The sequence below is a fragment of the Pseudopodoces humilis genome, chromosome 6 (assembly GCF_049639895.1).
Source record: "Pseudopodoces humilis isolate 2021_Gansu_Grassland_sample_001 chromosome 6, ASM4963989v1, whole genome shotgun sequence".
Classification (NCBI taxonomy): domain Eukaryota; kingdom Metazoa; phylum Chordata; class Aves; order Passeriformes; family Paridae; genus Pseudopodoces; species Pseudopodoces humilis.
In genome coordinates this window covers 61,566,473-61,594,156 of record NC_142205.1, presented here as the reverse complement: position 1 = coordinate 61,594,156, position 27,684 = coordinate 61,566,473, and the positions used below count along the sequence as shown (strand labels likewise).

Genomic DNA, 27,684 nt, shown 5'->3' with positions numbered 1-27,684 from the left:
GAAAAACAGTTTAGGTTTAATTGCTTCTGTTATTTCAGTTGATTATGCCAAAACCTCAAGCCTCAATACCAGAGTTGGAGAAGAGTTTATGGTGGCAACCCAAACACCAGAACTCACAGATACAACAACTTCGCCTAATCCAAATAGCAGTTTGCCAATCTGTGAATTTTACAGCATACTTGGTTTGTCTGAAGACTTAATTTATGGCCCCAGACACAGAGTACACTAGAAGAACAACAGGAATTTAACCACCATCAGGCAGCAATCAAGGGTGACAGCTCAAGCAATTAAAAGGTAGAGAAAATTAGAAGTTAGATGAAGTTAAAACCTTGGGAACAGAATAACAGAGTTCAGTACTTATTTTGGCAACAGTATTTCACAGAATTCCGGATACCAGCAGTAGATTGTAAATTGCTTAACTTGAGGTAAGGAGAACATTCCAGTCAGGTGCAATTGTTAACTTTCTGAAATGGGCTGGGTTTGGGTTTTTGTTTGTTTGTTTGATATCTGTTTTGGTTTGGGTGGGGGGTTTTTTGCACATCCATGTGTAATCATACATTTCCATTATTTGTATACAAGAGCTGGAGACAAGCATCCCTTCATAGCTTGCACTTCTAAACATTAGGGAAAGCCTTATAGATTAAAAGAAACAACATCATTTGAAAAAGCAGAAGTTCACCAATAACAATACAAATACTTACACCTTCATCTGCAGAAGTAACACCAAGTTTCCAACAAAACCAGTAAAAGCTATTCAAATACATACTTTTATCCAAAGTTCTTATAGAAAAATCCTTCTCTACCTCAGAAAAAGTGGAGCTATGCTATTTTTCCCTCTAAATGGAGATAACATTAATAATAAAGATGGTTAAATCCAAAACTGGTTAAATCCAGAAGGATTTTAATTAGAATTTTTTTTTAAACACAATAGCTGTTGGCTGCAAGTAGACACTGAACAAAATGGTACAGAGAACTTTTGAAACAAACCTCCATCTTCTTGTGAGCATGATGCCAATGGAAACTAGTTTTTACATGGCCTAGAGGAAAGGGATGCTGGTTTACGCCTGTGTGTCAGACCATGTGCTGCTGGTGGCCTTCCTTCCCGTGGTCAGGAGCTCATGGGAAGAATTGCTCAGGGGGCCATGCTGTTCTTCTGCAGGAAGGACCAGGATAAAGAGAGTTGGTTGAGGGAGAAGGGAGTGCTAAGGAGACCTGGAGCAGGAGCCTCGCAGGCCAGGACTTCGGTTACATTGGGTGTAACCCCATGTGAACCATGGCCACGACCCCAGAGTTCATTACCCTAGGCACACCTGGCACCAGCAGTTGTTCACAGCAATCTGCACTGGGAACCAGTGGCACAGGACACTTATGCTCAGAAGCAAGTGAGAACATCCCAGAACACCCAAGAGATGAGGCAAGGAGAACATCCCTTGCTTCAATTTCTTCACAATTTTACATCCCAAAGGTTTGTTTCTGCTAGCTTTACCTCCCAGACAAGAATAACCACTGCAGCAAGATTTAGTAGAGGGCACCTGGGAAGACCTTCAGACTCCCTTACATCTTTCAGCATAACAGAAGTCTGGTTCTAGTGCTGTTTTCCTCAGAGAAAACAGAAATACTAGATCTTAGAAATCAGTAATTTCTGAAGAGCTCCTCCACTTCCAGATAACACCAGCAGGAACTAAAAGTTACAAGCCCTATTTCTTCTTATCGAATAGTGATCACTAAGTACATGACTTACATACTTAAATATATCCAGAATGAAATCCACAGACTTAATCACAGAATCATCACAGAAAGATTTGCATTGGAAGGGACATTAAAGACCTTCTCATTCCAACCCCCTGCCATGGGCAGGGACACCTTCCTTCCACTAGACCAGGATGTTTACAACCCCATGCAACCTGGCCTTGAACACTTCCAGGAATGGGGCATCCACAGCTGTTGTGGGAAACTGTTCCAATGGCTTACCACCCTCACAGGAAAGAATTTCTTCCTAATACCTAATCAATTTATGTACCATGTTTCTCAGGGAAGATCCTAGCTTCCCTTTCTCAGGGAAGAGCCTCTTCAATAAAATGGCAGAAATATTTACCATACAGAAGATACTACCTTACCCAGCAATTAACAGTTATTCGTAGATAAGCATTGTTAAAGGAATACACAACCACTTCCAGACACAAACAAGTGGTTATGAAATTAAAGGGAAATTTTGCAATTGCTCTGTTGAGCAAGAGATACTGCAAGACATTTTTAAACATATCTCTTAATTACTCTAATTCAGCAAATTTAAATTAAAGTTGTTTAACATACAACAGATTACTTCCTTTCGAAATGAAGTGGTCTAAATATTCCACAGAAATGGAAATTTTTAGGGCTCTAGGTATTTTAACTACTACCTTATAAATATTTCTATATATAAGCAGTAATAATCACTACCAAGGTATTTACTTCTACTTTATATAAACTGTATTACAGCAGATCAGACTAAGTATTGCTTTAAAATATTATTTGTAATAGTTTATTTCAGAGACAAACACAGGAACTATTCACATTCGAATTAAAATTACAGTCATACCTAGAACTTCCATAAAACTCAGCAATTAGAAGTGCTGCACTATTTCTCAAGTTTATTTGTTAAAAAGGCAATTAAGATGCATCCATTTATCATTGGAATCACCAAGGAAAAAAGTGAAAATAATTCAGAATCTGGTAACACCTTTGACAGTACTATGATAAATGCCCATAGATTAGCAGTCAAAATACTTTTAATCTCAGTTTGATCTGTGTTTTGGACATACCCTCTCAAGATTAATGGTAAAAAAAAATTAAGGAAAAACTTAAAAATCTGCCAAATTAAGTTATAATCCTGTATCTTGTGCATTTTGTGGATAGTTTTGCATTTGTCTTATTGCAATTTTTTAAAAAGCACAATAAACAAAACTATTTCAAACACCCTGGCAGCTCAAAATACTCAATGTTTTGCCACTTATCAACTTCAGTGTTTAACAACAATTTGATGTTGTATTGTGTTGTGAAAATTTAGCCTAATATATGCTTAAAATTGAGACCATGACAGCATTTTCTTTGCCACTCAACATCCCGTTTAAGTTACACTGATAGAACAGATATAATTATTCAGTGTGAATATCCTTGGAATGGTTAGTGAACTAAAGTGTTTAGATTCCTTAGATTCCTTGAGAACTAGATTACTGAAACACCTGTTTAACTGACCACATTATATGCTCAACTTAATATATTAAGAAATAGGATGGGGTAGTAAAATAAGCATTTGACTCGTTTTAGACAGTAACTCTGGTGCCAGAGGCAGGATGCTTTCAGAGATTTCACTGATTTAACAAACTTAATTACCTTATTCTCATGATATGTCAAGTTAATGCCTGGATTAGTTTTCACTGCAGGACAAACTCCATTAGGAACACTGCTGCTCATTCTTAATGCTCTGTAAGAGGAAAAGCTTTAGAACCCACAACACACACACTCAAAAACCACATTCATAAATTAACCTTCAACTGCAGCAGCTTCTGAATTAGCAGCAAGTTCCAAATTAGCAGCAGCTTCTGAATTAGCAGCAGCTTCCTGCTGTGCTTCCTCCATAGCATGGGATACCTCTGGAGCCAGTAAGTCATTTTCCCCTTTAGCTTCTGGGGATACCCTGGAAGTCTCATCCTGTGCTGTGGGTCCAGCACTCTCATCCTGTGCTGCAGGTTCAACAGCAGCTGCTGTATCAGCCTCTTCCTCAGCCTCTGCTTCAGTGACTTCATCCGTCTCTTCTCCATCACCTTCTAAGGATTTATTCAATACAATAAAGAAAGTAAAATGCATGGATACAACAAAAATTTCACCAACTACTTTTTATTATAACCCTCATTTAAATTTAAAGTGGGAAGCTAAGACTCAGAATTAACAGGGATCAGAATAAACAATAAAAAAGGATCAATAATTAATCCCTCATATTGTCTAATGTGGCATCAAAAAACTATGTTTACAAGATGAGGAAACCATATTCTTAATTACTGAGTTTCATAACATGTTTCAGTGTGCTAAGAAAAGAAACTGTGGCTTAAAGCAAGTGTTGGGGGTGCAGGGAAGAATAACAAAGGACCTTGCCAAGTGTTGCTTCAAACCACTCTGCCGAAAGGGCCAGTGATGGTACACACACAGGTGCCAGAGGGAGCATGACTCTGTGGAATTACCATATGGGGAATAAGACATTTGGTCTTATATAGAGTAAGAAAAGAGCTTCCTAATTTTTAGTCAGAGCTCACTTTCTTAGAGACATGACCACTTATGACTATTTTCTTTTTACAACTCACAACTCTCTTTTTAAGACTTGTGTACACCACTGTGAGTCCGACTCCTTAGAACCTTGAACAACAGTGTTTCCCAGTCATGCATCACTTCAAATTCAGCTGAGACAAGTCATGAAAAACTAACAGCACAAAGCAACAAAGATGCTCAACCGCCATGCAAACATGCACTAACATCAAGTCCACAAAGGAAAAGTTATACACCAACTGTTCATCACAAGCTCACCGCTAGAACCAACTCACCATATGAAAAAATGGAACTGGAAATAGAGTTTGTAATACAGTGTAAACTGTGTGAGAATTGAAACAAAAGAGCTTAAAGAGACATGGTCAGAGTTTGTTCGATTCTTTTGTGTCTGTTTAAAAACTAAACAGATCAATTTTATTTCTTGGGCCTCTTATGCCAGTGAAAGCCTATCATTTTGTGTTCAGGCTTTAAGACAAGTCCATTCATTGCCCAGTAAAAATCAAAACTTTGCATTATGCAACCTGATCATGTCCCTTTAAGAAAACACTGTTAAAAAAACCCTAAATTCATTACACAAAGAACAGACTAACAGCCAAGCTCAGCATTCAGTACACTTTATTATAGACAGTCAAATATAGAGTGCATTACTTCAGAACAGCCAGCTTCTCCATCTCAGAACTGCCTTCTACAAAGCAGATTCAGTAATAAGCTCAGTATGGTTTGGCCTTGCAAACATAGGTCGTTCTTTTAAAGTCTTACACAAATGGAGTTCTACAATAGAAGGTATAAAGTCATCCCAAGGTAGGCTGCAATGTACTCAATGGTGAACGACTGTCCTTTGTTTGTATTTAACTTCCACAGGTTTGGAAAGTGATTTCCCTTGTGTCTGGAAAGTGTAAAAGCAGAGTGTATATTAGAAAGTCCAGAAAGTGTAAAAGAAGAGTATAGATTAGAAAGATTGAATCAGCTTGCAACGAGTTAAAAAGTAAGGTCATAGCTAAAAAAGAGGGAAATCAGGAACAAGCTTAAAGGACACAAACAACAAATGGAAGGCAAAACTCAGTATTCACTAAATAAGCAAGTAGAACATCCTGCAAGCCAAACATCATTTTACATTTCAAATGATGTCCGAGATTTTCTACTGCTACTTTGAGTCAGGCTTCTTCCACGGGCTTTTTAAATACCTCCCTAATTTGAAAGTAGCTTTCAGTTAACAAGAGCCACAGAAAATTTGCTATCAGATCTCTTTCTAAATGTCTGTTATCATTAATTAATTAATATTATTAATTATTATTAATTATTAATTAATTAATATTATTAAATATAATTTCAATCCTCTAATAAACAAAGAACCCTAGAATGATTGTTTCTCTTGTTTTGACAGCCTTGTTTGCTATGTACACTTCTGTACTTTAGACATTTTGGGTTCAGGCATAAGGGGAGAATTTTCCCCCACAAGAGAAACTATAAAAATCCTATCAAAAGAATCTCTGATCAGCTGCTCTCCAGTGATTATGTTCTTCCACCTAGAAAGTTATTTTACCATAGACAGCAAATATGCCATGAACATGCTGCTCGGCATACTGCTCTTCTATCCACCACTTCATATGGTTACAAGCTCGGTTTTAGAACTTATTTTAAGCTTGATTTAATGTGCCCCTAAAAAAAATCTGAATACTTTGAGAACAGAATTTTTAACTGCTCTTATCAGCAATGTGAAAAAGTCTAAGGACTGACTCTAAAGAATGCACAGGGAAATAAACTGCAATGGCACTTCTGGAAAAAGCAATACTATGCTAACACTCTGTGACAAGATAAACATAAAAGTATGACTATGCAGGGATTGGGAGAAAAAGGGGAGGAAGAGGGGTGTTAACTCTTTTGAGAATGCACACAGAGGATTCTGTAGGAAAAATAAGAACAGAACTGATTATTGAATTTGGACTGAACAAGAAAATTAATGCAACATTCTTAATGTTCTGCTCTTGTGGGTGTACACAGCTGGGAATGAAGAAGGATTCTAAAAGGAGCTGATTCAATGGTGGTTTTGTATCGTGAATTGGAATTAGCTACTCAGAAGTCCAACTAAAAATCTGGGCTAAGCATTTATTCAGAAGTCATTCAGAAATATTGAAAATAATATAGAAAACGAGTTTCAACTGTATTCACTAAATGGCCTTAGAAACATTTTTGAGTTCTTATTATCAATAAAAAGTGAGGCAGCAATCATCTGCCACTGGTTGTGACATTTATGTGACTTATTAATCAGCACAAAGCAGCAGATGATGGAATTTCTGGAGAGTACCAAAAATCAACTACTGAACACTCAGTACTACAAGTATTTCACTCCAGCCTGTGGGTAGGCTAGGGCCAAAACTCTATACCTTGCAGAAGTGCACCTTAAAAGAAAAAGAGGGAATACACTGACATCACTGGGAATATGTTGTAATGTTTGCTTAATGCTTCCCTGTTCTCCCAACTATGGCATTCAGAAAGTAATAAGGGTAATCCTCACTTCTGCCCTGAACAGCAGGAAACCAGGTCCCTAGGAAAGATCTACTTTGGTCCTGGTTACATTTTTTATTTTAGAGACAATGAAGGATTGCAAATTGTGGCTGAATTCTCAGCATTTACTTAAACAATTGAGTTTTAAAACTATACTGTGTTCAGCTTTTTCTTTTTTATTTTTTGGAAATTAAGGTATTTGACTACTTTAAATCTTAAGATCTGTAATTTTAAAGTTCTGAAACAAAAGCATATGTTGTAGAAGTTCAAGGCTAATGAATTCTAAAGAAATAATTATAGTGGCAGAGAATTTAAACCATGTTCTCACACTGAAAACAAAATTTAAACTCAAGATACTTTATTAAAATCTATTCTTTGTGTGCATGCAAATATATTAAATCAATTCCCTAGATATCAACATTTTTAAAAAAATGAAGAGTTTCAAGTGCTCTGGCTAGGTTCAATACTTTATTTATTCTTTTAAATAACAACCAAATAAAAATATATAAAGATCCTTATAAAAATTTCCTAATTGCTTTTCCTAGCAAGTCCATGCTTGCCAAAGTTCTACCTTTTATATTAATGCTGTAACACTAATTGATGTAAACAGGGACAACATTCCATTACAAGTAACTGAACTAAGATGGTCTAATTATTCAAGCATGAAGAGCTAAGTAAAGATTTGCTATACATTTAGGTAATGCCTGCAATTCATTTAACTCCAAATTAGAAAAGACAAAATCAAAGTTGTAGGACAAAAAATTGATCCAAGTTAAAACATTTTTTATAAATGTAGTATTTTTTTCCCTATTGAACTGTATTTCCTGATGGTATGTGGCCTGAAGCCAACCTGTTGACTGAGAAAAAGATATTATCTTCTCCCCCGCCACTGAAAACAAATGAACAAAACTGATTTTGACAGCATTATATATTCAGTCAAGTTTCATTAAGCTTCCAGTAAATCAAATACCCATTATACAATTAATAGTATTCACACATCAACTCTTTCCATCCAAAGAGACTCTAAAGGTGGATCAAAGACCAGATTCACTGTCTGAACATGAAGGCCACTACCAAAACTTGTGCAGCAGCAGCTTTGTAACAGAACGCTCCACAACCACCTTTGCCTTCACTCACACAGTTCAGACAAGAACTTGGACAGTGCTAAAGCCTGATTAGACAATCCAGAAATCTGTTCCAAATCCTCATGTACCCAGGGAACAAGAGAGAAGAGCTCAACTCACCCTTCCTTGACCAAGGATTGTTCTTCTGCCCCTCTGCTCTCTCATGAAGAATATTTGTATGTTTGATAAACTTGCTGTGGGATGAATTGACTACTCTGTAGGCCTGAAAGGGAATTATACCTGAATTTACAGCTACATCCCTATAAATTTATGAAACACAAAGAGGGGAGAGGGAGTGAAAGGATTTTAAGAAAGTGCTACTGCCCACCTTAAAATGCATATAAAATTTATCCTAAGCAAGGTTTAAAAAAATTATCAATCTGCTATACTTTATATATATATATATATATATATATATATACTTATACTAATATATTTATGTATTTTATATTTTTCGATTGTTAGAAAGCAAATACAATATACCATGCAGCTTCTGAAGTGCTGCAGTGTTTCAGGAATTGAAAACAGTGTTTTAAAAGATAATTACATTAAGATTATTCTTTTTGTAACGTGGTAAAAATGTAACAAGAGAATATGTTAGTCATCCAGAAATGCAATCATACATGTTTGATATTTTGAACTAATAGCTACTTACCGTTCAAGGGGATTACTCTGTGGGACAAGGAAATATGTACCTCTCTGGGGTATGCTAGTCATTATCTCAGATCTTGGGGAGAGGGGTAGAAGTAAGCTATAAAATGGAGGATTTAGGGAAGTGAAGCACAGAATCAGATATATTTAGAAGCAGGGAAGAGAATGGTTACTGAAAAGCTTAACAAAAACAGATGCTTACAAAACTTTAACATGCTTTCTTGACGTAACTAATGTTCTTATCTTCTTTTTTTGTGCCCAAATTAACAAGGTTCATATTTTCCCCTTGCAGCTTCAGACTACTTATTTCACATCTGCCTTGCCCACTTTGAGATATTGCTAATGTTTCTGGTTGACAATACAAGGCAAGGCGTTAGAGACAGGTGCCTTACTCCATCTTTGGATACATTCATTTCACATAGTTTTAAATATGCTTTCCCCTATGAATGACCCAGCACTACTTATCAAAGTAACGGTCAAACAGGCAAGCAATAGGTTTTCAGCTTCACTAAATTCTCTTAATCTGATTTCTAGGTTAGGCTGCACTTATATCTACATTAATTGACGCTTTGCATCTTGACCATACTCTAACCCAGAACACACCTTATACTGTGCCAGCTCAGAAAGCACAAACAGCTCCATCCCCAAACACTTACATAAAATAAACCACCAAAAGCTGCAACACCAGCAAGGAGATAGATCATCATCCTGTCTCCAGAAGAGCCAGGAACGCTCCCAGATGACATCTGGCGAGGAGGCGCTATAAAAACCATTAGATAAATTGATGTAAAATATGATCACAAAAAAAGAATGATGGAATCTGAATTCTGTATGGGAAAGAATTATTCAAAAAGGTTATAAAACAGAGAGGTATAGCTTATTGAGGTATCCTGTGACTGACTTACACAGGATGTGGTGCCCAAATGAACAAGGTCAATGGCTGAGCTCTTCCTAAGAGGTGTTTTTCTTTGAACTACATTATCTGCCATCAGCTTCCAAGTACTGGGCACAGTCTACATAGACTAAGGAATGTTAATAATAAAAAAAAAGGAATGTAAAAGAGTTCCTAAGATAGATAAAATAATTTATCTGTCCTTATTGTTTATGATCAGCAAAAGTAATTAATTCTCTCTTCAGGTTAATAACAGGGAATTTTTAAAGATGCTTTTTTGTTTGAATTAATTTCTTTTCACTTCCAGACTACTGACACTTGGATACATACCCTTCACCTCATAAATTAGCCAACAGGGCAGAGAGGTAGGATTACACAAATTTTTACCTGACTGGGTACATATTAACTCTAACATCAGTGCTACCCAATTTTTTGTTATAAACTGATTTTTACTACGGTTTTGGATTCATCTGAACATCTCAAAAAGAGACCCATGAAAAATGAGAAATGTCTCATTGAAAAAGCACTCATGAAAAATAAAATGGCTCTGAGCATTGCAATTGACAGCTACAAAAATAATCGCAATTTCAAAACATTGCCATCCTGTGCCAGATTATGTTCAGCATCATCAGTCTCATGACACACTTCTCAGACTCCTCTCCAATAGCCAGGCATCCTAATGGATTTGCGTACATTTATATTTTCGTTCAGCAGCAGTGTGTCCTTAACCTTCTTCCCCGGGCTGCTAGCTACAGCAGGACAATGGTCAGCAAGCTGCCATCGCCCTACACGGCTGCTAGATTTTTTTTGCCGCTGGTTACACAACCCCTGATGCGCCAAAAGCCACGGCTGTGGCGCACCGGGTCTGCTCTCGCTCCCTCCCGGAGCCGGCAACCCTGAGGAGGCACCGCCACTCCGGCTGCTCTACCGAGGGATATGTACTCCGCTATTTTACATGGAAGGGAAGGCAGCAGCGGCCACTGTTTTGCCATGGGGCGGGGGTAGGGGGTCCCGGGCCGGTTCGGCTGCCCAGCAGGTAGCGGCGGAGATCTGAAGCAGCCAGTGCCGCAACCCAGGATGAGCGAGCAGCCATGCCCAGCTCTCGCCCACCCTGCCGCACCTGTCCCGGCCCCATGTCGCTGCCGCCCGCGACCTTCGCGCGTCCCCTCCGCCGCCGCCACCCGGCCCAGCCCGGCCCGCGCCCCCTCACGCCGTCCTGGTGACCTCTGCCCGGCCCCGGGCCAGCTCCTCGGCGGCCCCGCATACCACGCTGCTTGAGGCGGCTGGCGGCGGCGGGAGCCCTGCTCAGGCGGGAGGCCAGCGCCAGCGAGGCGGCCCGGCAGAGAGACATGGTGGCAGAGGAGATGGGCAGCGGCGCGGAGTAGAAAGGAACCGACTCCGGCTTGCTCGTCGTCGCGGGGCTGCGGCAGCAGACACCAGTCCCGCCTCGGGTGCCGCGGGGGCGGGTCAAGCCGCAGCTCCGCCCCGCGCACCTGGACGCCGCTCCCGCCCGGGGGTGACCCGGGGAGCGTGGGGTGGCGGCGGGGAAGGAGCAGAACCCCAGGTACAGGGGGAGGATGAAGCGGCTTTCTGGAGCGCAGCGCACATTGCGCACTGCCGGGCGCTGCCAACACCGACCTGCCCCAGGGCAAGTAAATGGTTACTGGCGTTCGGTACTGCCTGCAACAACAGAGCCGGAATATCAGGGACGGCATTTACCAAGGAGAGGGCAGATACGGAGAAAATGCTGTTTTACTTAAAGAGAAATTTCTCCAAGACATTAAAAAAACCGGAGAAATCAACTAAATTCACGGCGAAGGGCATTCAGGTTAAGCGCCGTGCCAAAGGCGTTCGGTGTTGGCAGTGAAATACTCGGATCGCTGCTCTGGGATCGTGTCGACTGTCACAGGCAAGGGCGTCTCTGGGTCAAACCTGTACAGCTATCCTTGTCCTACCTACATTGTTAGGCAGTAGCCCTGTTTCTCCTCCTTACTCTATACAGAGCTTCTTTGTTCCCTCAATGATCATCTAATGCCATATTCTGCCAACTGCCATGATGCCAATTTTTCAGCCTTTGTCCTTGACTGATCTTGATGTACGAAGATAGGGCAGACGTGTTCAAAAGGCAGTGCTCACACCCAAGACTGACATGGGCTGCGTAGTCTCATGACTGTGGGCAACTTGCAGGCATGGCCAGCTCCCAAAATGCTCACAGGAAAATGCATATTTTAGCATTTGTACAGCTCCTATTCTTATATTTGCTTATTTTATAAATTTAGCAGTGAAAGTGATGGCAGAGCAAGAATACACTTCTGGAGTATTTACTGAACTAATGCCTAATTTTGTAATACAGCTTCCAGAATAGCAAAGACAGATTTGAAAAAAGGACTGATAAACCATGAAATAGAAATGCCACATAAAACAACTTCAAGACTGGCAGAATGAAATATTAATGGCAAAGAAAGTAGTCTCAGGTTTCCTCTAGACTTTATAATTTATTTTTAATTATGCACATGAAATGTATGAACATACAAATAATTAGGCAACTTTTTACTTCTTCTGTGCTCATTTATTTGTAGGACAACAATCACATACACTTTGCTCTGTAGTGTACATCTCTTTGTGACTGTGTCATCAGCCTAAGAAGAGAAAAAATTATTAGCAATAAGAAAAATAGATGTGATGAAAGTGGTCAGAAATATAACATCCTGCATTTCTATCTGGAGAGAAATGTTTACAGGGAAAAATAACCACAGCACCACAAGGTTTTCTATAGTATAAGGAATTTTTTCATGTGGCATATTAATTGCTCTGAGGCCATAATCCCCAAAGACTTCTTAGCTGTCAGAAACATAAATTATGTTTTTTATACTTTAAAGGGACAACAACCACATACACTTTGCCCTATAGTGCACATCTACAGGTATTGACTTTGCATGATTTTATGTACAGCATGGAAGTGAAACCAAGAAAAAATATACCCCACTGTATACGTGTTAAAATAAAAAGCAAGATGAAAAGATAAGCTATCATTAGTCACTTTTGTTTCCTTGTCACTGAGCCATTTTTAAGGTATTCAATTTACAACCTTCATTTATTGTAGACACTGTAAGAGATGTATTATTTCCTAAGAATTTGCATGTTAAAGATAGAAAGCTGAGAGGGAATATTCACACAAGAGAATATATAAAAATACAGATCAGCCACCTTATAATTTTAAAGCTGGGAGTGAGTTAAAAGAATAGCAAAAGACAAAATGCAAGGTACTGAGCAAAAAAGGACATAAATTAGTTCAGTATCTTGACTCCTAAAAGACGTCAAAGATCTTCAGAACTTGTGTCCAGCTAAGTCAAAAGCATTTGTATGTGCACACTTACTATGAACATCCTGTACACTTATGTCCTCTCTTGTTTCTTCTTTCGTATTCCATTACATCTTCATTATGCTGCTTGATAAGCTATAAAATAGAAGTATATTATAAACACCTATACAATTCACAGCTGAATCCAGACAACAAAAAGAGTTCTACAGAATATAAAATACCTGTTATCAAAATGCAAACCAATATGTAACTGGGACCATCCAGAACACAACGTATGTTAATTATCAACTGAAAAAGGTGTGGAAACAATGCTTCATAAGACAAACATTTTCTCCTGACCAGATGGGGGGGCTTCCACTGCTGATTAATTCACCACTGCCAAAAAAGGGGAAAAACCCCAAAGGGAATCCATCCCACCCTGAAAACATGTCACCATGGGAGTGCTGCTTATCCTGCATGATTCCTCCTGAGAGCTACTACATCCTGCTTGCTTTAATACCATAAAGTCTGTGAGTTCTCTGAAACAGAGAATATCTTCCATCTGCACTCTGCTCAGGAAAAAGGAATCTTAATCTATTGAAATCAGCCACCTTAACCAGCTGAAAAGTGAGAAGAGAATTGGTAGTCTGATAAACACAACATTATCTGGGTACATCCCTAGGTTTTCTTTCTTTTTGGAAAGACCATGGGGAGAATAATGCCAAAGCATTAATCCAACAGGCTTGAAGAATTAATTTTGTTGTGGCTGTTTTAAGAAGCTGAAAAGGTTGTTCATTTCTTAAAATAAGAGCACAACATAAAAACATAAGTATGTGAAAACATTAATAATGAATCATGCTTCAATCTTGACACCTGCTATGACCACCCATTACTCCAATAAACTCAGTAGGTCGCAGTCACTGCATTCATATCACTATTATGATTTTTACGGAATAGTTAAGTTCAACAAAACCAAATAAAAACACTTACAAAAGCCCACAAGGCAGCACTGGTGCTAAACGCCAAGCCAACTCTCAGCCAGTTTGGCTGGGCATTATTCATTTTTTTCACAACAAATGCAGAACGAGTAAAAGCTGAAAAGGCACAAGATTACAAATGCATTAACATTCCTCAGGGTTCGACTACAAAGTACTTAGTGACATTCATACAATCACGGAAAAAATGCAAACCACGACGCAAACCCCAAATGAATGCAATGATGAAGTAGTCTCTATAACATTGTTATAGACAATCCATTCATAGCATCCCCACAGCATACGCTCCCTGATCCGAGAGGGTACGGGGACTGCCAACAACTCAAAAGCAGTATTCCCCGGCCACAAAAACTATTTCCCTCAGCATCTTCTGCTCTATAAGGATGCCTCTCGCTGTCTCCTGCCTAAAGCCCCCCACCCCCGGGCCTTCCTCACCTCCCATCCCCCACCCATCAAGTGCGCTCCGCGAACAGCCTTCCTGGGAAGGGCCGCCACCAGCATCGCGGCGAGACATGGTGAGCCTTCCCCCCTGTTGCTGGAAGCAACACCAACTTAAAACAGATAAATAAAAAATTTAAAAATAATTAATGGGCTTCGATTAAAAATACTAAAAGGAGAGAAGCTGCGACCGAATCTTCCTCTAACCCCAGACGCGGACTGGCTCGCGGGGACGCTGCCGCCTGCAGGCAGCAGGGCTCCCGCGGCCCTAGGTCAATAGGCCGGGCCGGGCCGGGCCGGGCCGGGCAGCAGGGCAGCCCACCAGCCTACCCCAAAGGGGCTCTCACCCTACCGCCGCTCACCAAGGCTGGGTGGTGGTGGTGCTGGTACTGCCGCTACCACCAGCCCCCAACGCCTCACCGCCCTCAGGCCCGCCGCCATCTTGTTGACCAGACCCGGCTCCGCCCTCGGGGGTGGGACCACCCCGCCCCGCCCGTGCCCCGGCGGGCGAGCTCCGCCGCGTAAGGCACGGCGGCGGACCCTACGCAACCTGATGGCCCTCCGCTCTTCCCTGCCTGCTGCCGGCACCAAGCAGTGCCGCCGCCGAGCCGGAATCACCCCGGGCCGGCCTCGGCTCCGCGGCGGAGCCCACACAATTGGCAGGGCGGGGCCGGCGCGGGGCCGCGGCGCATGCGCGAGGACGCCGTGACCCGGCTGGGGAAGCGCCGCGGTGCCATTTTGGCGGCGGCTCGGCGGCCGCTCGGGACCACGTGAGCGCGCCCGGGGCTGGCGCGGGGAGCCCGGCGCGCGCGGCGACCGGAGGAGCCTGGAAGGGCTGGGAGCGGCCGGGAAGGGCCGGGCCCGCGGCGGCGCGGGCGGCAGGCGGCGGGAGCGGCTATACTCCTGCGGGGAGGCTCACGGCGGCGGCGGGCGAGCGGCGGGGGCGGGACGTAGCCGGCCCGCCCACTCACTCTCCTCCTCGGAACCCCTCGGCGGAGCCGGCGGCGGGGAGGATGCCGTCTGTGAGCCTGCCGCCCAAGGAGAACGCGCTCTTCAAGCGCATCCTGGTGAGTGGCGGGGCGGGAGGCCCGGGCTCGACTGTGGGGAGCGGGTTGAGGAGGCCCCAGCTCGTACCCCGAACCGGAGGTGAGCGGAGCCCTGGCGCCACCGTCCCGGCCGCGGCTCCTTATGGCTGGGGCAGGCCGGCCCCAGCGCCGCCTGTCACTCGCACACCTTCCCACCCGACTGGGGGCCGCCGCGTCTCCCCACTCGCCCACCGGGTCGCGGCGCTGGCCGCGTTGAGGCACCCCGGGCTCCGGGAAATACCCCGTGGCCGCTTCATCGCTTCATTCATCGCTCGCCGTTGCAGCTGCCGTCCTGCCGAACCACCCACCCTGGATTCTCTTTTTTTTTTTTTTTTTTTTTTCTTTTATAACTCGTTGTTTTGCTGTAGACAATGACCATGTTTGTTGGTCGATGGGAAGATGGCTTTCGAAGGAGGAAGTGGAGAAGGATGAATGTTTTGAAGTCTTCCTGAAGTTTAATTTGCAGCCAACTTTTGTGGAAATTTGTCAATCGTTTTTGCTGGGTGGCGGCTGGCATATGGATGAGAGAGAACATTCAGTGGAATTTAGGCAATAAGCCTGGTTTTCAGAATGAGGTTAAGATGGTCTACATTCCAAATACCAGCAAAGTGTGCCCAATTCATACATTTTTAGCGTGCCCGATCAGTATATATTGAGGATCTTGTTTCAGCTTTCATGTGGCGTTGCAGGAACATTATGTTTCTACGGTCATGGTTTGAATTGGAAATATCTTACGTTTGTTAGTGAGCAACTTAGTGGATTTATTTAGAAGACTCTGTATCTAGATCAAGCTGTTTTCTCTCAGAAGTCCATTTTGTATGAAAATCTCTTGTTATCTTTTGAAGAGACACTACTATTTTGAGTCATTCCAAAGATCAGAAGTAAGATGAGTACTGTTCTTTTGGAGCAACAGCACTCTTAAGGTTCTGTAAACTTCTGAAACTTAAGTGGGAGCGATGTGTACAATCACTTCTGTTTCCAAAGTGTTTTATGGAAATGGAACATGTAGAACTAGAAAGCTGTATGAACAGGCATGTGACCATAAGACATGCAATTTCCATTAGGGTTAAAAAGTAAATATGGTGAACTATAAATCTGATTAATGCTTTGAAAGCATCAGTCATGCTTCTGAGTTGGTATGACCTTGTAGTAAGTATGTAGTTTTTAGTATGTTACAGGCTGGGAAAGATCTAGCCTTGCTGCTCAGTGATCCATCCTTTGCAGGATGGTTTGTGTGATTACAGGGCACACTGAATTAAGGAGCTTGTCTGTGTTTAAATGTGAGCGGGTTTGGTTGGTTTTTTGTTTCTTTCCTTTTTTTTTAATTTTTTTTTAATTTTTCCCATTGCTTGGATATGTCTGAGTATTTGTGTGGAGGGCAGGAACAAACAAGGAATAAGAATGTCTTTGGGAAACTGCTGGCTCAGCACCCTTGTATTCATAACTTGATTCAGATTAGAAAAGGTGTGCCCCAGTGCAAGCAGATTTCTGTTTGCTGCTTTTTTTGTTTTTTTTCTGAAAATCTTTAATAAAAATCGAGGAGTTTGAGGTATCTGGTGTATAGGCTAAAAGCTGTTGTCATTGTGATCTTTTTCTGTGTGTCACAGGGATGAGCCTGTGAGACAGATGTGTAGTCTGGTGTTTATGACAGCCCCATGATGAGGTATCTTTATGACACCTGGTGAATAGAAAAGGTTTGAAACTGGTTTTTATCACACAGAAAATTTTAGTAATGAACTACTTGTCTGCCTTGTTATGCATAATGACTCTACGTTGTGTAGTTTTGGTTACGAGTTTGACTTGACTTACTGAGGTATCTTTTAAGTGCAGGCCCTAAGAAAAATTACTTCCCTTCTCCTATGCATTCAACTCCTCTCTTCACACCACTCTCATCCTGCAACTTCTCTTCATTCTACACTGTGTTTTCTGGAGACTGTAGCACTTCATCCTCTGCCACCTCTTGTAGTGTCCTGTGGGAGGCTGAACAGCAATAGGAGGGGCTGAGGTCTGTCTGTGCAGCTCTGAGCCCCCGGCCAGGAATGAGGTGGTCCTGGGTAAACTCATGCTGCCTCCTGGCCCAGCCAGGCCTCGTGTCCACTTCAGCATGCCTGGATGTGATTTTTTTTAACAGATGCTTTGGGGACTGGTCCAAGTGTTATTGAAAGGATGCAATACCCTACAGATACATAATGACTGGTACACAGGCTGTTAACAGAAATTTAAACCCATTCCCATTCTGATTTGCATGGAGATAATAAACACAGGAGCTAAGTGGATAACTGCCTTGTATTTATGCAAGTGAAGCATAATTGGGGGATTTTTCAATCTGGTTTTTTGTGTGTTTTCAATTCCTGAGGCCTCATTTATTTCTTTTTTTTTTTTCAGATATATACCTGAAACACAAATGTTACCAACCTGCTCAGCTTTGCATAGTAAATGGCAATAATTAGCTTTCAGAGTTTGTTTTTTTTGTTTGTTTGTTTAGTAGTAAGCATCCTGCATGGTCAGTGCATTTCTCATTTGAATGCATCTGCTCAAAATCCAGCATTTCCACTTACCTGACAAATTCTGAGTTCAGAATTGTGTACACTTTGTGTGTTCCAACACACTGTAACTAGACTGACCTCTTTTAGTCAGTTTACAGGCATGTAGAGGTTCTGATAGAAACATTTTTCCATTTGAAAGATACTTCACAATTCAGAGTTCCTGTAGTACAGCAGGAAAGGGATCTGCATGATTAGCTTGAACAAAAATACACCCACAGGATTAGCAATCACCATTCTCCTTAAATTTGCACTTCCATTAAAAAAGTGTCTAGCTCATATAGTTTTTATAGTTTTAACTATTTGCTACTAGGTCTACAAGTAGATGTTCTACTGTTCAGAGATTCTGAGGAGTTCAGACTAAAAATGGATCTCAACACTGGCATATCTAAAATAATTGAGTCCTTATGATTCTTTTGAACATACATAATTTCTAGGTAGTCAAGAAATTACTAGAGAATAATTCAGGTGAGGGCAGGGGGAAGCGTAGAATAGTAACCACAGGACAGTAATGGGTAAGTTGGCATTTTGGTACACAAAAGGCTGGATGCATTGTGAGACAATGGAAAAAGTACTTCACTCCATTTCCTTCCACTTGCCCCCACCCTAACTATCAACTATGGAACTAGAAGCTGTAGGAAGCAAGATTGACTGATTTTTAATTAAATATAACTGATGAACAGTCTTTGATGATCCCTGGCATTTTGCCGAATTATTCATTGCTGTTATCTGGTTAGGTACAGTTCATCAGTGACGTTCAGTTTTATTTCACAAATCCCAAAGACGATATTCAATCAAGTTTTCTTTGGATGTAGAAGTTTAATATATTTATTGAAAAGGTATTGAAGAAGCATTAAATGCAAAGCTGTTAGAGGTGCCATATATTTTGTGGAAGAGTTTTTTCAGTCCCTTGAAACATCAGGATGAGCTTCTTGGAGTTCTGGCAGACTAAGGTGATGCAGATATTTTTCACCATGTGTAGTGAGCTTAGCCTTTAATGAGCAAAGAGGAAAAAAGTCCAAGTCTTTAAGAAGTGAAACATCATTGTATTTTTTGTTGGAAACAACCAATGTGGTTGTGTGTTTTCAGTCCTTGTTTAAACAGTTTCACTGACTCACAACTCTATTTTGTGCTGTAGAAGTAGTGTACTGAGGAAGAAGACGCCTTATTAGTCTGAGCTGTTTTTTATTGCATTGTGTGAAGATCAGTTTCCCTGTTCAGGACTGGGGATTAGCCATGGCCATTTTCACATATGAAGATTTTTCATCTTTCATGTCTAGCAGTTTCCTTAGGTGCTGTGCAGGCTTGACTGGGCATGGCCAGAACCTGTGTGCTCCAGTGGGGTATTGCAGTAACCAGGGTGTGTGCTGCAGAACAGGGGCACTTCAGCTTCACATGACCACTTTTACCTTAACATTGCAGAGCTTGAAGACATTGTCTTTGAGCTGGTGGTCTTCCTTTCCATGCTGGCTTTGACAGGTGTTCTACTAATGATATAAGAACTTCCTGGTGATAAAATGCTTGCTGAACAACCTCTCTTCAATGCCTCTGCTGTAAATATGCCGAGTTCCTTGTGCTGGGATATCTTCCTGTTTCTTCATTCCAGAATCTGCTCCCTGTCCCTCCACTTTGAAACTAGACAGACCAGTGCTTCTCCTTTACTAAACTTTGATCAGCATAAATTCTTTTAAAACAATGTTGTGGCCACACAAATTCAGGTGCTGACTTTATGATTGCTGAGGTGACAGACTTGGAGATCTCCTCTTAAGTCATCTTAATTCAAGATTAAAGACTTGATTTCCAGAATTTCACTTTTACCAGTAACCAAGTAAATTAGTTTGTTTTCAATCACTGTTGCATTTACATGGCTGTACAGTAATCAAGTATGCACACCACTGGAATTTTACTGTGTACTGTCTTCCGATTGAAATACAGAATTGCTAACAAGGTTGTTCTAATAACTTGTCTGTTGAAATGTCAATCACTTGGTTTTTCTTTGCCAAGAGGAATACCCTGCTTTGTCAGTAGTAGTAGGAAGAAAAATAATATATTGGCAGAAACATTGGCATGGAAGTACAGGATAGACTTCCTGCTTTAAGCAGAATCACTGATCTTATTTTTCAGAACTTTTTCTCAAAGCTGCTTAAGAAATTAATTACTGTTTGTGAGTTTAGGATGCCATTGAGAATTCCCTTGAGCAATACATATGTTACTAAAGCCTGTTCATGAAATTAGGCCATTTTGTCACTGGTGCTGTCAGAAATTGTAGAAACGTGATTCTTCAAAAGCCTCATTAACAGAAACATCCTCATTTGTAAGACTATAGCCAGTCTTATATTGTTATGGCTATAGATACTCCTAATTGAACCCAAAGTGGTTTTAACTGGGGCAAGGGAGTTAATTCCATTTATATGCTTCTACTCTTTATTTTGGTTAGAATTTGATGAAACTGTGTTTATTTCTGTTTTTGAAAGGTTTTCTTGATGAGATTTTGTTGATTGCACTTTTTCTGGATGTCTCAGGTTTAAATCTCTAGTCTGCAACAGCACTGTGTTAATGCAAAGGGTGTGGGCATAAGGAATTACAGAGTCTGTGATTTTGCTGATAGGGAATTGTGGAATTAGAGAAAATTAACAGTTATTCATTGCCATCCTTAAAAGTGAGGTTACTGAGACTTGTTACAGGTATTTCTGTTTGCTTGTGTGATACCACAGAATCAAGTTAGCGAACCTTGTAATGTTGAAGAATATACTTTCTTATCTTAATAGACCCATTTATCTATTTTTCAATGCTCAGTGCTACCAGACCTCATCTTGCATACCTCAGTGCTAAGGGTGAGGAGGTGTAATACATGGGTAGAAAGCCAGTAGTTTCACTGTGCATCTTGGACTATTTTGTGAGATATGTGGACACTTCAGCTCAGGTCTGAGTCCAGAACAACCAAGGCTCCTTTAGACATTTTTAACCCAGATCTTGGAATTTGAATTGATACACTTGGTTGTTTCAGATAATTGTTGAAAACCAAACATATCCTGTGCGTACTGGATCTCTTGTGAGCTACAGTCAGTTTCTTGATGAGTCCAGGGGTGAATCCTGAATGTAGGGATTCCAGGGTCATGAACAGAAGTCAGCATTTTTTAGTTGGTGGGGCCAAATTCATGGTAATTCTCCCCAAGAAGAGATTAACATAAGCAAATACAGGCCAACAGATCTGATGTTGAATAATGTGGGGGGTTTTTTTCAGCACATCTGTCTTCAGTGAGGATTTCTAGTCTTCTAAAAGAGCTGTAGTTAACTATTTTTCAGCCCCCACTTCCAGATAAATTTTGTTAAATAATATAATAAATAATAATGAGACCAATTTAAAAGCATAGACATGGCATAGAATTTTTTTTTCTTCTGCCTTAGTATTAAATGAAAAGGTACACATATTTAATATATTCTTCCTAATTTGAATTTCAGCTTTTTCTGTTCCTCTGTTTGTATGCTACCAAGCACTGCTAGTTAGGAAGCAATCAGTGACTTTTCCAAAAGGAAAGACGTGCTGTACAGAGGAAGATTTCTTAATCCCTTGAACCAGGCAATTGCTGAAGCTGTTTGTTACACTGATCAGTTCAATTAATTAGCACTTCAGAGCAGTGAAAAAGAATCGTTGGTTTCAGTTGGACAGCAGAAAACTGCAAGTTTGCTCCAGGGTTTTTCAGCATTAGCGTAGCTGCAAGATTTGTGTGGTTTCTTCAGTCCTTGGGTTTATACATCTTGTCTTTGTCATGAAATTGAATCAGTGTGGTGGAATATCTTTTACCTGGAGCTGCTGAGCTGTTCGATGTGGTTAATGCTCGAAGGGCCCACTAATTCTTAGTGAGTAGTAGCTCCTAATGCTTCCAGTTTTCAGAATCTTCTTTACTACATTGATCTTGAATTAGTGCATCTTAGTGATTTGACTTGATCTCGTCTACCTGTAGAGAGAGGAACTGTCCTGGAAAACAGCCTTGAGCTGCCCAGCACGTGAATTTACTATCTGGTAAGTGCTGCAGCTAAACTGTGCTGGAAGAAATAGACAGAATCAGAGTGGCAGATATGCATATTCTGCACTGTAAATGCACACCTTAGGTAATGCAAATGCCAAGGATTCCAGTGCTTCCCACTGCCCGTGGTCTCACAGCATTGTAGTTGCCATCATTGCCATGGGATGCCCCAAGTGTACATCCATGACTGCCACCAGGAGAAACTGTGGGGTCCCCTAAGAGCACACTGCTGTAGTTGAAAGGGTTTGTTGTAGAATCAGAATAATTTGGGTTGGAAGGGACCTTTGAAGGCCATCCAACTCCTTGTCTACCATGGATGGGCGCAAGCCTCAAAACCCTAGGGAATAGGACATCAGTTTCAAATCTGTGAATTGTTTTCTTTGAGCAGCCCCTTCATTGTACTTCTTCTTGGGGACTTGCAGATGCAAGTAGAACATTCACTGGTGACCATGTGTAGATCAGCTGTCCTGGTAACTGTTCTATATGATAGGGAGTATTCTGCAATACATTTCCTGTGACAATGACACTGGCTATGTCACTTGCTGAGGGAAGAAGGGCTGAGTACAGTGAACTACAGAAAAATTCAGTTTGCAGCTCTGTTGTCTTTTGAAGTTTAATGCCAATTCATTTTCACTCATTTGGTGAAGAAAATAATATACTTAAGCTGGTCTGTCGCAGCATTGACTAAATCAGGATGCTTGCCTTTACAGCATTACTTGTGGGTGAGAAGTGATTTCCTGTGGGGATTTTGGTGGGGCTTTTTTGGTTGGTTGGTTTGGGTCGGTTGTTTTTAAGTATTGGGGCATTAGGTAGCTTAGATTCATTTTACTTCAGTTAAATTGCAGATGTGGGGTTTTAGGTTGGAGTAAAAAGTGTTGACCTGGTAAAACACAGAGTCTTAGAAGAGAAAATAAACAGTTAAAAGTTCTTCATACAGTTTTTTGTAAAATTCTGTCTCTTTAATGGAAATTGCACACACTATTTTTGGTTCCTGTTCATTTTCAAAGGGCATAACAATTGGTAATGTGATTCCATCCCACCCACCTAGTTGTGCTGTATCGATTTTATTCTCACACTGCTCTTTCTTATATCTTGCTGATTCAAGTAAGAATAAAAAGAAAGCAGTCAATAATGCCCCCCCAGTGCTCCCACTTGTGAGTTTGGGGAGTAGATGGTACCTCTTCGTCTTTGATAATTACTCTTGAGGAAAAACCTCTAGTCTTGCATGCTTCCAGGTGAGACAACAAAGGTGGTTTCTCCTTTATGTTGGTCTTCTGTGATTGTCTTCATCTTGCTCATAAAACACTTTTGAGTCTGCTTCTCACCTGTTCAATCAACTGCAAAATTCAGGTTGGATAGATTCCTATGAGACTTTTTGTTTTGTTTTACTGCTGAAAATTAGTTTTAAAATACTCTTGAATCAGCTAGGTTTTACCTAAGTATTTTCTCAAGTGTCCCTGCTTGAAAGGGAGTTTTCTGTGTTACGTGGTGGTTGAGGTGATTCTTTGTGTAGGTTGAGTAGTACTTGGTGGCAGTGTAGATTCACTGTGAAGCTTCTAGTCAGTCTCATGGTAACTCTTGGTGTTATGCTGAGCTGGAGCTGCTGAGCTGATGTTAACTGATGATACTGATGTTATTGAACATTTTTGAACTTCAGTCTGCAGTGTAGGTATTATAAAAAATCTTACAAATAGCACATTTAAGTCTGGATGTCTATTAAATTATTTAGCTCAGTTATTAAATGCTTGCAAGACATGAAGACTGCTTTGTGATAAGAGGATTTGTACTCCTGGGTGTGAATAAGTGCAAAATATTTAATGTATAAATGGCAGAGTCCAGTCTGCTGTGTGCTGTGTATTTGATCCTGAGGGACATACCTGCATGTCAAAATGCTGCACTTTACTCTTATCCTTTAGTTTTAGTTGGAAATACATGTATTTGACCATAAAATGTCTAGTTTCAGAGGGAAGAATTACTTGGGAGTAAAATATGCTGCCTGCTTATAGGTAGCTGTTGTGGGTTTGGTGCTGGCCGAACACCAATGCAACCATGAAAAATCATTCACTCATTCTCCTCTTCTATAGATTAGCAGAGGAGGGGACAAGAGCAATTGAAAAGGACTTCATGAGTTGATGTAAGAATTGGGAAGAAACATTTTAAGGGCAAAACAGGCTTAAAACTTAAAGTATAAAGAAAAAAAATTAACAACAGACTTAGAAGAGGATGAAAACTAAAAGAAACCTTTACAACACCTTTTCCCTCTCCCAGCCCTTCTTTCCTTCCTACCAACAGTGCAGGGAGACAAAACATGGGGTTTTTAGTCAGTTTGTCACTTCTAAACAATCTTTCTTCAGTTTGCTCTGGGAAAGGAGTCTCTTCTGCTATGTCACGGGGCCCTTCTGACAGAAGGCAGTGTTCTGTGAACTTTACCAATGTGGTTCTAATTTTCACAAGCAGCAGTCTTGCCTGAACCTGCTGCAGCATGAGTTCCTCCCACATGGCAAAGCAGTACTCCCACAACTGTTTTTTGTGGGCTATTTAATCAATGGGGTACACTCTTCTAAGGATGAGCTGCTCTAGTATAAAAGCAAAAGTCTTCTTCATTTATCTTTAGAAGCAAGGGTTCTCTTTCTCTGTTCAAGCCTCTCATCAGTTCACAGCTTCTCAGCATCCACATGCTCCAGTGTGAGCACCTTTTATACACAGGCTGTGAGTGAATTCTGCATCCCCCCCATGCACTTCAGGAATTACAGGGAAACAGTTTGCTGTATTACAGTCCTCATCATGGCTTGTAGAAGACTCAGCTCTGACGTGTAGCTCCTCCTCCCCCTCCCTGTTTTGCACCAACCTCATTGTTGCCATGTTGTTCTCCTCACGTTTTGTCGCGTTTTTTCTGCGACTTGGGAGGATTGGTGTTCGTAGATTTGTTTATTCTCAAATTCTGTCAATTGAAATGTTTATATATATACAGTTCTGCAGTACTGAAAGGCTGATCTTGTCCAGTCTCTGCATCAGGGAATTGCTCGCCATGCCTCTTGCTGCTGGTCAAATGGTATCCACCAGCACCGCGCAAGCTGCGCCGGCTGCTGGCTCCACTCAGCACCTCTCCTCATGCGGGACACCGAAAGGAAAAGCTGCCACTTCTGCCCTTCTGCTAAAAGCGGCTAAGCAAATAAAGTCCATTGCAAGCCACCGAAATAGCAGCGGCCACCCCGTGCTAATGTCGGCTGCGCAGCCACTCCCAGCCGCATTGAGCGCTCTCGGTACTAGCCTCGGCCACGTGGGATGGCCCCCGGTGCCAGAAGCCCGGCAGCCACGCTAGTAGAGGTACCAGGGCCGGGAAGAGCTCCTGTGGCCCCCTCCAAGGAGAAGAAGAAAGAGGAATGGCCTGCTTTTTTTCCTTCTTACATATGTAATGCCAGAAGTGTTGCTAACTTCTCTAATTGATCCAGACAGAATGTCAGTCGTCAGAGCCGGGATTGGTTCTGCTGGACACAGTAGAAATTTGGGGTAGCTTGCTTTTTTTTTTCCCCCCAGAAGCAGCCTCTGTGTCTTCCTCTGTCACTACTAAAAAGCCAGATTGTGTTAACCTAGTGCAGCAGCAAACAATTGGAGAGCCTAGTTGTGTACATTTCAAAAATACAAAATCTCTAAAATGCTCTTGTGATAAGGTATTTGTTTATACAATATATAAATAAAACAGTGCTGAATTGCTTGGATAAAAGTAAATTCTGCTATTGTAAGAAGCTCTTAGTGCTACTGTAATCAGTAGCATGGCCCTTGAAATAACAACCCTGTGGTTACCTTGTTCAAGTATCCATGTCAATGTACACTATCTGTAGGTTTGGCAGCGAGGTTTAGGGAGTAGATGGGGCAGATTGAAAAATGGAAAGCTGGGGCAAGGGGGAACAAACTCCATGTAGCCATGAGCTGTGGCTAGATGTAGGTAAGCTTAAATAGCGGGAGTCTTTTCACCTTTCCTCATGGCAGCTACCAAAGAAGAAATGTGGAGGAATTTATTCACATGTGACACAATGAGCCATGTGCCGATGTAAGGAATCTGCTGGCCAGAGACTGAGTCTGCACAAATGCCTTTATACACTTCAGAGAACATCAGAATACAAGCCCTCCTTCCACCTCAGACATGGAATTCTAGAGAATATGAGCAATCTCTGTTCCTTAAAATTTCTGTGTCTGTCTAGTAATTGCCATGCATTCTGATCCACTGAATAAATACTTGGTGGTGGGAGAAGCAATGCAAATGCAAATTGTCACTTACCTCCTATTGTCTTGCACGATTTTGAAGGGCTCATACTTTGCCTGCCTCATCTTACTAATTCTTTATAGAATTGTATTAAAGCAGATGTTATTTCCTTGCTATAAAGATAGAAAATTAGTTAAGGGGTATAAAAATAATCTTGGTGTGTTTGGAATAGGTTGCAATTCTGGCCATATCATGTATAGAAAAGCTTGTTAGATATCTTAAATATTTGCTAACTTAAACTAAAAACTTCTAAGGGCAGGAAATGTGTAATAGATTCAGTACTGATGTAGAGTCAGATTCTGTTCTTCTGAAGCATTAGTCTTCTTAACCTCACTCTTCTAAAGTTCAGCTTTTTATGTTTTCTCATTGCACGATGTCACAAATTGTAGCTGCAGCACTTGTCTGTCAAGCATCACAAGCGTGCTCTCACTGCTGGCTTTGAAGTTTATATGTGCAGGAATTTAGCTTAGTGCAGGCAACTGTGCTCTTCCAGCCATCTCTGGAACAGAGAATGATATTACTTCTGCAGAGCATCTGTCCTAAAGCAGAGGTTGGAGTTCTGGGAATGACTGCTACTAGCTATTCATCTGGAAGGAAACAAGCTACCCAGATGAATAAAATTCCTGTTTCCAGAAAGCCTGTATCTTTATGTCCCGAGAATACTTGATATGTCACCATTCCTGCTTCTGTGATTTTTTTTTTTTTTTTTTTAATTTAAATTGCTGGGGTTTTTGTCTTCTCATACTCAGATATTACTTGCTTAGGGATCTTCTTTCCCAGGCTGTGTATATATTTTCTGTCTCCTTTTTATTAAAAGATTTTTGTTTGATTTGTCTGTTCCTTGAAACTATAGGCTGACTGAGGTTTGTACCAGCCATGGTTTGCAAATGCTTCTATCCTGACTTCCTTCTGTCTCAGTCATACCTTAATTTAAGCTTGTTAGCCCATAATGTCTCTGGAGAACGAGGTAAGTATGTGCAAAGCTTTAGGCAGGGGAATCTCAATGGTGTTGGGCCCACTTTGAGGAAACAACCTCTTCTTTCCTGAAGAACTAAATATGACCTCAGTTTCATTCATTCCCTTCCTTCCATTGTCAAAACATAGTGTGTACATAGAACACATACACAGAGTAGGGAAACTCATAAAATAACACAATTTGAAATGTTTTCATTAACAGAATGAAATAAGCCTGAAAGTATTAGCTAGGAAACTTGAAGAAATTGTATACAGGAAATCATTCCAATTTGTCTTGATCTAGAAATAACCTGTCAAAGGAAACCTTTGATGCTTCACTGAGGGGTATAAATAGCCATGTCTATATACAAAGCTATATTCTGGAGATAAAAGTATATCCAGATTGTTTCCTGATAATTTGTTGGCCCTATCCAAGTTGTTTCTGGGTTATGAGAACCTTTCTGTAGATGTAAGTGGATATTGACTTGTAAATCTTTCCTCCATGAAGCCTAAAGGAAGAATTTGTTATAGTTCTCAGTGAGTTTGCTCTGTTCCAAACTACCTTGCATTATAAGCTCTGTATCACGCTAGAAAGTTTTATGTGC

At 41.0% G+C, this 27,684-nt stretch overlaps 3 protein-coding genes across 5 annotated transcripts in view; 1 reads left to right on the top strand and 2 right to left on the bottom strand.

Annotated features, from left to right (window-relative positions):
* Positions 1 to 10,957, bottom strand: part of MGARP (mitochondria localized glutamic acid rich protein) — a 41,299-nt gene extending 30,342 nt beyond the window's left edge. The window contains exons 1-4 of one of the 2 annotated variants that reach the window (XR_015772677.1): positions 10,738 to 10,957; positions 9,236 to 9,339; positions 8,049 to 8,151; positions 3,528 to 3,806 (exon numbers count right to left, since the gene is read on the bottom strand). Coding sequence is in view for 1 of the 2 variants with exons in the window: in XM_014254836.2 (XP_014110311.2) it covers positions 3,528 to 3,806; positions 8,049 to 8,151; positions 9,236 to 9,339; positions 10,738 to 10,822 (571 nt within the window). In the remaining variant the exon portion in view is untranslated. The remainder of the gene's footprint in view (positions 1 to 3,527; positions 3,807 to 8,048; positions 8,152 to 9,235; positions 9,340 to 10,737) is intronic. The other variant, XM_014254836.2, reaches the window with a different exon arrangement.
* A 989-nt stretch (positions 10,958 to 11,946) lies between these two features.
* Positions 11,947 to 14,722, bottom strand: NDUFC1 (NADH:ubiquinone oxidoreductase subunit C1). 2 transcript variants are annotated; one of them, XM_014254754.2, is made up of 4 exons: positions 14,568 to 14,722; positions 13,763 to 13,866; positions 12,849 to 12,928; positions 11,947 to 12,110 (listed from the first exon to the last, which is right to left on the bottom strand). In XM_014254754.2, coding segments are annotated over exons 1-4 (264 nt in total). In that variant the 5' UTR covers positions 14,647 to 14,722; the 3' UTR covers positions 11,947 to 12,109. The 2 variants fall into 2 exon arrangements, with proteins under 2 accessions (XP_014110229.1, XP_014110230.1); XM_014254755.2 differs by lacking the exon at positions 11,947 to 12,110 and having other exon boundaries at positions 12,848 to 12,928.
* Positions 14,723 to 15,137: 415 nt separating this feature from the next.
* The window catches only part of NAA15 (N-alpha-acetyltransferase 15, NatA auxiliary subunit), a 38,767-nt gene continuing 26,220 nt past the window's right edge, over positions 15,138 to 27,684 (top strand). Inside the window, exon 1 of the mRNA XM_014254809.2 lies at positions 15,138 to 15,272. Coding sequence (XP_014110284.1) covers positions 15,219 to 15,272 — 54 coding nt within the window. The 5' untranslated portion in view covers positions 15,138 to 15,218. The remainder of the gene's footprint in view (positions 15,273 to 27,684) is intronic.

Excerpts from the sequence above, each read along its gene's own strand:
- NDUFC1 (XM_014254754.2), bottom strand. The coding sequence starts at position 14,646 with ATGGCGGCGGGCCTGAGGGCGGTGAGGCGTTGGGGGCTGGTGGTAGCG. Across the intron at positions 13,867-14,567 it reads ACCACCACCACCCAGCCTTG|CTTTTACTCGTTCTGCATTT; the intron begins GTGAGCGGCGGT and ends GTGCCTTTTCAG. Across the intron at positions 12,929-13,762 it reads GTGCTGCCTTGTGGGCTTTT|CTTATCAAGCAGCATAATGA; the intron begins GTAAGTGTTTTT and ends TCTATTTTATAG.